Raw genomic sequence first — 13,400 nt, forward strand, 5'->3', positions numbered from 1 at the left:
ATCCCAAATTCAAATAATCAGAACATCCCATTTCCTCAATTCTGGTTGAAATTATACTGGACAATTAGAGATCATTATAGTTTCATCTGATTCCTACTCATAAAAATGAAACATTTAATTTACACCTACAAATGTAATTTTTTCTTTCTTCTATGAGTCAATAGACATAGAAAAATGAGACTATAGTACAGAACCTAGACTTCTAAGCATATTGAAGAGCTAAACTTACACAGGGTTAATTGCTGCTGTGTTAGTCACTTAGTCGTGTCTGACCTTTTGCAACTGCATGGACTGTAGCCCTGCAGGCTTCTCTGTCCGTGGGATTCTCCAGGCAAAAATACTGGAGTGGGTAGCCATTCTCTTCTACACGGGATCTTCCCGACCCAGGGATTGAACCCAGGTCTCCTGCATTGTGGGCAGATTCTTTGCCATCTGAGCCACCAGGGAAGCCCACACAGGGTTAATAAAAGCTGTCTAATAGATGTGTAGCATGAGTTTTAATTCAGCAAAAGAATTCTTTACTTTTAGCTAAAAATACTCTATAAACAATTACAGTTATAACTCAAGGTGATTATTTAATAATCTTAACATTACAGGAAAGTTCAATATGTTAAGATGTGATTTTTTAAAAACTTAAACCAAAGTTATTATTAAACAATTCAATGTTTAGGGCTAAAATGAGAGCCTTGCTAAGAATGATATAGTTACATGTCCCACTGCCCACACAGAGGGGAGAAATGGCATACACCTCTCAAATTGTACGACTCACTCACTACCTGAGAGATACAGAACATATGACCCAGGCCGCTCTGCAGAAGTCAGAATATATTGTAAGACAGTTATAAGAAATAAATCACTTTAAATAAAATTGCTGGTGAAAACCAAAATTCACCGTGCCATTTGTACAGCATTGGATGTGTGTTCCTCTAGATGAAGCAGCTTGCTTTCCTCTGGGAAATGCCAAGCATGAACCATGGTAGGGCCTCCCACTGGATTTCTTGAACAGGGGGATCAAGAGCGATATGATCTTGGATTTCACAGAGCTTAGAGTCCGGTTGCCATGAACATCGCATGACTAAAGTGTGATGGAATATTAAATACTGATTTATTCTTTTCAAGTGAAGTAGCTTCTTTTTTGTTTTTCACACTCTAAATAGAAACTGCTCATTCTCAAGAAAGGCTTTCAAATAACACAATGGGTTCTGCCCAACGTTTACTGCTATACAAACCTATTTGACTACTGGCTCTGATTTAAGTTAAGTTAAATAAATATAAATGACTCTTCTGAACCTTATGTGTATGGATTAATCCTATAATACCAAATCTAAGGTTTCAAAGTCTAATTGCCACATTAGTATTTACAATGGGTATTTTTCTGCTCAGCTTTTTGTTTTCATCTACAGTGTATACAGTTCACGTTTGCATCAGCGATTTCTTTTCACTAAGTTTTCAACCAGTTGTGAATGCTTCTTAACATACACCCATGGACAGGCTGATCGGTCCTTTCACAAACAGACATGTTTGAATACAAAAGGTCCATTCCATTACATGTCTGCTAATACTACAACTGATCTCATCAATATAGTAGTCTGAAGAATTGGTTATTCAGGAATGGGTTTTCTCCCTTCCCCCAACACTAACATTTTTCTTTCTAATGACACTTCTAATTGGAAAACATTCTAAGTCCAAACCACTTGCATTGTTGAGTCATGCTAAGTTGTGCAATATTATGTTCCATTCCATCTGGCATTAGACAATACGATGGGATCTAGAATCTTGAATTTTTATTCAAATATGTTTCAGATATAGATGTTTCAAGGTATCATGAAACTATAAATCAGGATTTATCTTGCAAATGTGTTCTATAGCCTTTATGATGGTCACCAAAAAGTAAACAAGCACAACATTTTTCATTGTACCAAATGTGGTTTTTCTATCCAAATGTTAAAAATTATTGCCATTCATTTGAAGAACTTGTTAAGCATCTAAAATTTTGTACCAGTAAGTATCTGGAATATGCCTTGAAGCAACTTCTGTTTACAGACAAAGTCTGTAAGATATCCAAATACCACTGTGATGTGTTTACAGTTTACAAAAGAATGAAATATCAAGTCCTTTTGAGTGCATATTTCTAAATGAGCATTAAATGAACTGGGAAAAAAACTAGAAAATTTTCATGTCTGGTGCATGCCAAGTGAATGATTGCATTCATCTTCCCTTTGCAGCTTGCTTTTGGTTGATGAGGGACTGTCTCTAATGGTCATTAAGGTCATTGCTGGGAATTAGTTTACTTTTGTAAATGGATTTCACCTGGAGATGTCATTTCTCTGCAATCAACTGTATCATCTTGGGACTATGAGCAATGATGCTGAACTACTGACAGATGGAGAATTTTGAAATGAGTTCCAACTAATTCTGACAGCCATCACTTCCCACCACCCTTAGTTAAAAATTAACTTTCAATAGTGGGAAAGAAAGATGATGAAACCTACCCAATACCTACAAAAGATGCTTAATATCATGAATTGTTATCCATCATTTCTTTTTTGGCGAGGGAGAATGAGTCGATCTACAGTTATTATGACTACTAAATAAAACCGAAAGTTCATTACACTATATCGCCTATGAAATTAGACTTATAGTTAGTCATGAGGAAGCAATCTCCCAGGAAACATCATTGTTACAGGAATCAAAAATATTGTGTTGAGACTTCCCTGGTGGTTCAGTGGTTAAGAATCCATCTGTCAATGCACGGGACACAGGTTCAATCCCTGGCCTGGGAAGATTCCACACGCCGTGGGGGAACTAAGCTTGTGTGCCTCAACTTCTGAGCCCGTGCTCCACAACAAGCAAAGCCCTTCCAACTAGAGAGAAGCCCCTGCTTGCCCCAGCTAGAGAAAGCCAAGGTGCAGAACAAAGAGCCAACACAGTAAAAAATAAACATTAAAAAAAAAAAAAAAAAGCATTGGTCAAAAAGAAGCACTAAAATTCACCTGCATAGCTTATCTAATTTAATTAATTCTTAAGGCTTGTCTTTTACAGTTTTCCCGAAATGGGGAGTAGCAACAGTACATTTCTTCAATAGCCAAGATCATCCAAGTATTTAAAGTATTTCAGAGAATACTGTTGGCTGGCTGGGGCCACAAAGAGCTAACAGGCTTGATCACTGCTTCAAAACTGAAAAGGTAAACAAGAGGGAAGCCTCTCTCACTACAAGCTCTGAAACTGAGGTAGGATCATGGATGCTGGGCCTTCAGCAGTGTAAGCACCCAACTGCTGGAATAATTTATGGTCTTGTGAGAAAGTCTCTGGGGGGCTCTATCCAATTAACAGCAAAATAGGTAAGTTTGGCAGATGTATTAGCTTGCAGCTAAACACTGCTTTTGGAAAAATTCAGGTGAAAGATGACCAAAATACACAGTTCTATGTTACTAGAATGACTTTCTACCTTTTTTCCGCATGTGTATCTCTTTTTGATACCATACAGCCCTGCCTGCTGCTTTTGTGCCAGTGATGGCCAGGCAGAGAAATGCAAGCTCTGTTCATGGTAATACTTGACTTTTTTTTTTTTTTTTAGCATATTAGGAAAAGATGTAAGGATGTTTATGAGGGAAAGTTGGAATTTTATGAGATAGATAGGTAAAGAACAGTAATGTAAAAATTGTACATTTCAGTCATGTACCAATGTGAAAAAAAGCACTGATCATTGTAATAAAGGTGTTTGAAATGGGGATGGAAACTTGATAAATGGAATTGAATAATGTAGCTATGGTTCATCTGTACATAGGGAATGATTTAATTCAGAAACTCAGGATCATGTTTGACATTTTGGTGTATATGCATATGAAAGGAAGAAAGAAGGAACAGAGTGAACATGAACAGATCATAGAGTTTAAGTGAGCACTCTGATATAATAAAAAAGAAATATCAATTTAATTATGTGAAGAACTTAAACCTGGCCATATCTTTGAGAAGTCATATAGTACAAATAAGTATTACATGTCGGGAATTTTGGGAAAAACTAATCCCTCACATCTCAACTGAGAAGTAGACATGAGATCTGGATTGGAGAACTCACAGGGTATAGAGCTTTTTACAACTTTTTCTCCAAGTTCAGATCTTGAAATTCTTATCCTGTCAACCCCATGAAGGAACATGGCTTACACAGTGCTCTCTGAATGCAAATGAAGAATATGTAAAGATGGAGAAAATTTTTCTTCCTACACTCTTCTGCTATTTTTCTGCTTGTTTTATTCAAAATGCTTTCAGTTTTTGTAAATGACAGAAAAATCAATGAAAAGAGCTCAACACACAAAACCTTTATGTGAATGTGTGTAGTGATTTTATTTGCAATGGCCTCAAAATAGAAAAAACCAAAATGTCCTTCAAGAAGTGAACAGTTAAATTATGGTATAATTCACATCATGGGATACCAAATAAGAAAAAGTAAAATTAAAGAACTATTGGGATTTCCCTGGTGGTCTGGTGCTAAGAATCCGAGCTCCCAATGTAGGGGGCCTTGGTTCTCCATCTTTACATATTCCTTCATTTGCTCATGTATTTTTTCAAAAATTTTTTTCAGGTATATACCCAGAAGATGTATTGCTGGGTCGTATGGTAGCTCTCTATTTTTTTGAGAAATCTCCATACTGTTTTCCACAGAGGAAAATAGTATGCAGCAATTTACATATTCACCAACGGTGTACAAGGGTTTCCTTCTCTCCATATTCTTGCCAACTTGTTTTTGTGTTCTTTTTTGACGACAGTCATTCTGACAGGTGTGAGGTAATAATACCTCATTGTGATTTTCACTTGGATTTCTCTTTTCTTTAACATGTAGCTGTCTAGTTCTCCTAGCACCACTTGTCAAAGAGACTGGGAAACCACTGAATTTTGGATCAGATGTCTACTTGAAACCAATCATTGTTAACAGGAAGTTGGGCTACAGAGTAGTCATGATGAGCTAAGGGAATGTGTGTGTGCGTGCGTGTGTGTGCAGAGATAATTCCATTAGGATCTCAGTGAGGGAGAGTGGTTTCCCAGAGAAAAAGTGAGATGGCTTCATCAAACTCGGGTTAGTTGAACGAAGCAAAACAAATGTCTGCTGTATTACTAAAATGTCAGAATAACAACTCTGTGGACATGTATAAATACTTGATAATCTAACTTGCAAAACATTTGAATAATTATATATAATAGTATAATGAAGAGAGGTTACAGGTTTAAACTATACAAATCTTGGAGAAGAAAAGTAAAGGCTAGTAAGAATGAAAAAAATTTAGTAATTAACTAAACACCTGCAAGGAATATGGTCCCAAAATGTGTGGCAAAATCCATCTCATCTACATGGCAATCCTAGTGAGGTTGATAAAGGAAAGTTAATTCACTTTGGTCTCTAAGTAAGAGAATCAAATTTTACAGGTAAAATGAATAGCTGAAAGAGGTTAAATTGAAGTTTTGGGAGAAAAAGTAGAGGCCCTTAAACATTGACTCCAATATTTAAAATTACTTAGGCATTCAAACTTGGAAAATATCTTTTTTATAGGGTAAAACTCCCACTGCAGTTATCTATTAAGCTCATTGGTAGCTGGGAACTTTTTTCCTGAGTTGGGGACATTTTAGGTAGTGCTCTGAAATGCAAGGCAGTAAAAAAAGTTGATGGCTGCTGGGAATCTCTTTTGTAAGTAGATTCTTTTCAAACTGTAGGGGCTAACTGGGGGCTCAATGGTTCGGCTGTCTTGAAATTGAATAGGGAAGTGGAATGAAGGTAGATTTATTTGGAGTAAACATAGGAAGCAGGAAGAGTAGAGAACATACAGTCAGAGCAGTCAGGTGATGATCTTTCAGGCTTAGTTCAAATAGGTTAATATTTTTTATCTGACATGAAAAATTCAAGGGAGCAATGCACTTGCAGCATTCTCAGGTAGCATTTGAACTGAATGAGGATTGGGGTGGGAGTTAACCTACATTAATAATTGTTATTTGAAAGAACAGGGGGGAATAATAAATAAAAAAAGATACTGTGATTCTGAAACAAGCACATAAAGAGATAATGGGAAGAAATGTGAGCAGAGGGTGGTGGTATTAGAAAGGATTCCTTATGTTTTCTATTTGAGAAGTGGCTTGCAGAGAATAAGAATATTCTGCAGGGATAAGAAATGAGGCTGAGGACAGTATTTTTGTCCAAAGTCCTGATCATAGAACTGTTTTCCTCTCATGTCACTAATCTTCTTAATTATACCAAACAGACATCTTTCACCTTCCATCTGTTTGAAAGTATGAGAATAAACTACTTTTTCATTCTTAATTTTTTTTTATTATGGCTCTTGGCTTATTTTGTCTTACATCTGCTTTACGTACATATACACATGTGACAGAAATATCTCAGAACTAACCTTTCCTGGCAGCTCTTAACTTGATGGACTAATCCCTACAGTGGCTGTTATGCAGAACTTGCCATTTGCAAAGCTTGAGTGGTTTCTTAAATGATGTTCACTCTGAGAAGTATGGACTATCTGTCAACTGCCACCTTTTGGGGGAAGTTATAGGAGAGGAAGAACTCAGCACTTGTACATGCACATTTCAAAAACAAACATCCTGTGCTGACTCCTGAAAACAAAGTTATATTTTGTCTTAGTGTCTGAGTTGTATATTCAAATATTGATTATATACAAAAACATTTTGCATATAAACCAATGACTCAAATTTTATCTTGAGTAGTTGCCAACAACTTTTGAGCAAGTTGTGAATATGCAACAATACCACGTGATATTTTGATTGCAAGACACAAAAAATTGTCCTTGAAAAATCAATACATAGGATTTGTGAATGTCTTTAGTAATATTAAAGGCTTCCCTTGTGGCTCAGCTGGTCAAGAAACTGCCTGCAATGGGAGTGACTTGGGTTCAGTCTCTGGATTGGGAGGATCCCACTTCCCAATCCCTGGATTGGGAAAGGCTACCCACTATAGTATTCTAGCCAGGAGAATTCCATGGATTGTATAGTCCATGGGGTTGCAAAGAGTCAGACACAACTGAGCAACTTTCACGGTAATATTAAAGACTGCTACTAATATTTAATAATACTCTAAATTGTTTTGTTTTTGATATAAACAATACTAGCTAAACCTAATTTACTTACAACTATAAAAAACATCGAACAAATCTTTCTACCAAATCACAGATGACCATGGGAATGGAATTTATTTTATGTAGTAGATCCTTTTTGTATACTTTATTTATCCAGCTATTTATATATCTATCTATGCAGAGTATTAGCCCCACTGTAGACGGAGGCAATGCATGGACTAGGGATAGCAGTAACTCTTTTACACCAAACTGAGTTCAAAGTTCCAACTCTGCTACTGTGGTCTTTGACAAATTCACTTTTCTAAATGTCATCCTTTTTTCTAAGTAGAAAAATAAATACATTTTGTCTATAAACCATCACGTAAAATAATTGTAGCTAGGAGTTTGGGAATTCAAAGTTTTCGTTTTAGAAAATAAATATGATATATATGCTGTACTTATATAACTACACCTATGGGGACTGAGGCAACACCCCCAAATCAGGCATTAACATTTCTGCAGTGGAAACTTTGAATGTTCACACTAGGTGGGATAAGACCATCAATAGTCCCACATTAGCAGAAGTAAGGTTTTACAGACAAAAATTACAAAAACAGAAAACTTCTGATTTTCAAAGTTTGTGAAGTTTTTAGAATTGTAAATGAGGGACTGTGAGTCTGTAACATCTACTGTAAAGGCTTGTTGTGAGGAATTAATGAAAAATGCATTTAAAGTGATTATCACGTGACAAGAGTCCAAAAAAGTAAGACTATTATTAAGAGTTATTGACTGACGGCTCCTTCACAAATGTTGGGACACTATAACGTCTGTGACTGAAGTTGCTCTCAAAGCAAAGTTAAAATGTCTGATCTGATTCTAGGGCTTGCATGTCCATTAACACCAAAGGGCTAACTGAGCAGTTACCTTAGATATCCAAGTTATTTAAATGTGAAAGAACCAAAGGATAATTTAAAATAAAATATATTTCTTATGCATGCAAATCCCTTTTCTGATTATTAAGCATACATTCAATATTTATAGTTAGTTCTGCTGTAGCTGTTTTGAAAATATGCTTTTGCTCTGACACCATTTATACATCAGGGAGCAATTTCAGCATAATGTGCATTTTACATTTATGAGATTTCATCCAAATGCAACATTAGGTGAACACAGAAAACTGCACACAGGTGAACCAAGCCATGGGGTACACAAAACACACACATCGCTCAAGAGCAACGGGCCACAGCCGTCCACATCTGATGTTACACATTTCTACCTGATTTAGATCACCCACTGGCCTGCCACCATTCCGTTTTAACCCATACGCTGCAACTCTCTTACACCCATTTCCACGAGCAAACTTCACTTCTTTTTCAGGGCAAAGCACCTTAATTATAGTAGCATTTATGGATTTCTTAAACATTTAACATGTAAAGTGCAGTTACTTATATTAGGTTTTGGTTGTTTTACTGTGCCAGCGACAAGTGTTGTACACAAGGCTTTTGAGTGTTGTACCCTTAACTTCATCTGCCTGGTAAGCCCTGTGTCTTCATGGCACAATTCGGCACAGCTCAGTGACTTTGAGGAACATGTATGCCCCGTTACAGCAGAGCTGTCATTCATCATAGGTGGTGTGTACTGTACCTACCTCTTGGCATGTAAACAAAGTTAATACAATATCCGGGCACATGAGAACAAGTATTCCAACTAATTTACCAAAGTAGGAAAGTATAATAAAAACTTATTTGTATTATGTTACTTTACCAAAACCAAACTTAAGTCTTAACTTAGTAAAAATGAAAGAGAAAGGCCAGTGGAGTTAGCATTAATGTGTAAAGTGTTTGTTTCAAACTGCAAATAATTCTTATAAGTTAAAAATATTAAATACCTAATAGCTTTAACTCTATTCTATAATGTTCTGTTAATTTTAGTCATTATCAATCCCTACATTTTTGCTCAAAGTATGTTCTTAGGGGTATCATTCAGTTCAGTCGCTCAGTCGTGTCCGACTCTTTGCAACCCCATGAACCACAGCACGCCAGGCCTCCCTATCCACCACCAACTGCCGGAGTCCAAACCCATGTCCATTGAGTTGGTGATGCCATCCAACCATCTCATCCTCTGTCATCCCCTTCTCCTCCTGCCCCCAATCCCTCCCAGCATCAGAATATTTTCAAATGAGTCAGCTCTTCGCATCAGGTAGCCAAAGTATTGGAGTTTCAGCTTCAACATCAGTCCTTCCAATGAACAACCAGGACTGGTCTCCTGTAGGATGGACTGTTTGGATCTCTCTGCACTTCTAGGGACTCTCAAGAGTCTTCTCCAACACTACAGTTCAAAAGCATCAATTCTTCGGCGCTCAGCTTTCTTTATAGTCCAGCTCTCACATTCATACATGACTACTGGAAAAAACATAGCCTTGACTAGATGGACCTTTGTTGACAAAGTAATGTCTCTGCTTTTTAATATGCTGTCTAGGTTGGTCATTACTTTCCTTTTAAGGAGTAAGCGTCTTTTAATTTCATGGCTGCAGTCACCATCTGCAGTGATTTTGTAGCCCACCAAAATAAAATTGGGCACTGTTTCCACTGTTTCCCTATCTATTTGCCATGAAGTGATGGGAGTGCTTTAATAAAAGGAGGTACTTTTTTGTATTAAATAAGAATATGGCTATATTTTCAGATTCATAAACAAGTATGTAGTGATGAAATATCTGGGGTGCTTTACAGTACTCTAGCAAAGAAGAAAAACAAGGAAAAAGGGACCTTCCAGACAAATGTGGAAAAATTTGTTAAGTGGATCCAGTATTATGATTATATGAAGGTTCACTGTATTATCCTCAATTAAACAGTTTTTTTAAAAGTTTGATGTTTCAAAGGAATTTGGGAATTACTGTGTTAAATCAAGTAAGATTCTGACTATAAGATTTCAGGGGCTTATATTGTCAGAGGGTGCAGCCAATGTCCTGGAAGGCTGCTGCTTCCCACTCTTCTTTGACACGGAGCCCTCTTCTTGGCAGGGTATCCAGGTGAGCCATGTTCTGTGGACTATACTTTGGACATCATGACGTAGAGATTATACTGACTACTCCAACATATTCTCGGAAATCGTGTGCAGTGTTAGTCAAAAGAAACAGCATCATTTGGGTTTCTCTCTGATCTTTGGCTTGCTTCATGAGAATTATTTGCTACCAATTGTCACTAAAGAGCAATCTATCTGCGATAGCAGTATTTATGAAATTCACACTTAAGAGATTTTACAAAGATGCCCAGGCTGCTTTCAAATGAGAATAAAAAAATAAACTGCAAAACAAATCAGATGATACATTTTTTTAAAAAATAAAAAAACAAGTATACAGGCTTGAATATAAAGAAATGACTTGGCAGCATACCTTAACTATTAGCAGTGATTACAACTGGGAATATTGGTAGCGGGTGGTTGAGAGGAGGAGGAAGCACATTTGTATTGTTTACAGTTCTTTTTGGAAAAAATATTACCTTTTAACAAAAATAAATTATTTTAGTTAAAAATCAGTCTATGGTGTTGGGATAGTGGTCAGCCTTAGCGGGAGGTGGGATATGAGAGAGGCTTCTAGGATTCTGATAATTCTCTATTCCTTGATCTCAGGGCTGGTTACACGGGTGTGTTTATTCTGTGAAAATTCACTGAGTCACATGTTTATGATCGGTTTATCTTTTACATAAAGTTTATTTAAAAATTGCTTTCTAGTGACTTATTAATTATAGCACCTTTAGTTTAAATGCATGTAGTTTTTCCTTATTCATATATCCAACAGTCCTTATTCATATATTCAACAGGTTTCTTTTCCCACATTCATTACAATTTATTTCCTCTAATTTCTCCTTTATGTGGTTGTAATGCAAAGGCATTGTTAGGAATTTTTATGGAAGGTGAAATCCCTAGTTGATAAAAATGGCATATAAGAAAATCACTCATGTCTTATGGTATGAGGTGGACCACGAGGTAGGGTTACTTAATCCTGCTAGCTAGCCATTCTTCAGTACGTGGTAAAAAGATTTCTTTTGAAACCTTATAATTACCTAAGAAAAATGGAAACGAATAATAGAGAGGCCAATGTAACTGATAAATAGGCAACACAATCAAGGTCCTAACGACAAAGGGAAAACAAAAATTGTCTATGTTTGTTCTCCCTACAATAGATCCTATGTGCACTTTGACGAATATGGAATTATATGGGTCACAGTGGGAGGAAACGTCAAAGATCATTATTCCATCTCACACTCTCCCAATTAGATTTTGATTTGAAAAACATGATCAACAACTAAAAGGCCTAAAATATGCAGCTGATTGTTAAATGGCTGTTTGCTTAGATGGGACAGTTCCTAAGACATATGAAATTAAAAGTGCATTTAACCAAATACTTGTAATCAGAAGATAAACAGGCCAAACAAGGCAGGTGAAAAAGGACATAAGATTAAGTTGCAGCTCCATGTACTTCCTATCACAGGAAAAATGATTAAAACATGTTCTCATTAAGAAACCTATAGATTATTCTCAGACTTGGTTCTAGTGCCACTTATCTTAAACTAATTTGAAATACAAATATACAAAATTGACAGTTTATGAAAAGTAGTTGTTTAAGGTGTGTAAGGGGTCGGGAAGATCACCGGGAGAAGGGCATGCAAACCACTCATGCACACACGCATGCAAAGGGTAGTCAGTCATGAGACAGAAAAGCAGAGACGATAAAGTTTACATATTTAATATATCAAGTAGCAAGAAACAATATTAGTATTTTATTAATGAAGACTATTTAAATAATATTTACAACAGCTTTATCGGCACATATATGTACATTTGTACATCTAAATATGTTTGGAAAGAAAGGTCAGATATATGATTAAAACAATGTCAGACCAAATAAATCCTGGGTCATAATTTTATCACTTCTAAATTCTCATTTTAAAAAGCCAGTAAGGGAAATTTAACTCTACTATTTTCTAAAATGTTCTAATCAACTTGAAGCATAGTAAAACTAAGCTGCCACCACACTGACTCAGGAATTTTAAAGGGGAGCAAATATTTTACAAATGCAAAACATACCTTTTTTCTTGAAATTTTATATTTGCTTAGAATACAAAAGCACAAAACAAAAGGAATTTCATTTTCTGCTTGCTAAAGGCATTTGAGTACACCTAGTTTTTAAGACGGTCTTCTTTCAAAGACTTTAAGCAAGTTCCTGAAAGGGTCCTGGCAAAAAACTCTTAAAAGCAGACTCCTTGATTTTTTCCCCCTTGATTTCGAAGAGGCTTATCTTAGGTTTCCTTTTGAAATACTTCTTCCAAACTTTCTAACCATGTTCGGCCTTATTTTATGGATGTTTCTTTTATAGTCTAGAGAAGAAATAGAGAGATACATAAATATTGTAAAAGTATAATTCAAAAAGAATTTTCACCATTCACTAAACTTCACAGTTGGTAATTAATGATTTAAAATATAACACCAACAAAGGAACATTAATACTTTGGCTTGAAAGTAGAAATGCATTTCTCTATATGATAAACTGAAGTTTTAGTGCAGAGGTAATGTATGCCCCGCCCATCCCCAAAGCCAGCAAGTGAAGTCAGTGAAAAAACTCCCACATTTACTTCTGTTCTTTTTGAATTAGGAGAGACTACTTCTATGAGCACTCTTCCCCTTCTTTTGGGCACCATCAAGTTTTTTTTTCATTCTTTGGATTACTTCCCTAGGACTTTGAAACTTCTGTATTTTTCCAATTTAGAAGTATCATTGGAATCAGCACTTCTTAATGTGCTGATCCTGATCCCACCACTGCTATCTCACAAATGGGTTCCATTTCTCTATGCCCCTCTTCTGGCTCTGTACCCGTGTTCACAATGATTCTCTACCCAATGTAGTGTTGTTACAACTGGAGGGCACCGACTTCTTTATGGGTCTGACTAATCACTCAGTCATTTTCTTGGTCACATTAGATTTTAGTTTTAGGGACACATATTCTCTCGACACTTCTTGTTTCTCTAAATGCTCAGTAAACAGAGTTAAGGTCATTTTCACTGATGCTTCTCTCTCTTTTTTTTCTCTTGGTACACTGTTAGCTGGAGAAGTCAGTTGCATAGATTCTAAGGAAGGCTGCCCTGGTTATCTCTTACTTCTCTAGTAATTCCTAATGTGTATTTGGGCATTTTCTCTTGGATATCCTAATGGACATAAACCATCCAGTATGTGTGAATGTGCTCAGTCACGTCCAACTCTTTGTGACCCCATGGACTGTAGCCCACCAGGCTCCTCTGTCCATGCAATTTTCCAGGCAAGAATACTGAAGTGGGTTGC

General features: G+C 36.4%; 1 protein-coding gene across 2 annotated transcripts in view; it reads right to left on the bottom strand.

The window, feature by feature from the left end:
- Nucleotides 1-11,795: 11,795 nt before the first annotated feature.
- KIF18A (kinesin family member 18A) overlaps nt 11,796-13,400 on the bottom strand; it is an 86,320-nt gene continuing 84,715 nt past the window's right edge. For both annotated transcript variants that reach the window (XM_086338565.1, XM_086338566.1), the window contains one exon: nt 11,796-12,442. In XM_086338565.1, the coding sequence (XP_086194691.1) occupies nt 12,360-12,442 (83 nt within the window). In that variant the 3' untranslated portion in view covers nt 11,796-12,359. The remainder of the gene's footprint in view (nt 12,443-13,400) is intronic.

The sequence above is a fragment of the Bos grunniens genome, chromosome 15 (genome assembly GCF_055505025.1).
Source record: "Bos grunniens cultivar Pamir isolate PY7600 chromosome 15, Bosgru_T2T1.0, whole genome shotgun sequence".
NCBI lineage: Eukaryota > Metazoa > Chordata > Mammalia > Artiodactyla > Bovidae > Bos > Bos grunniens.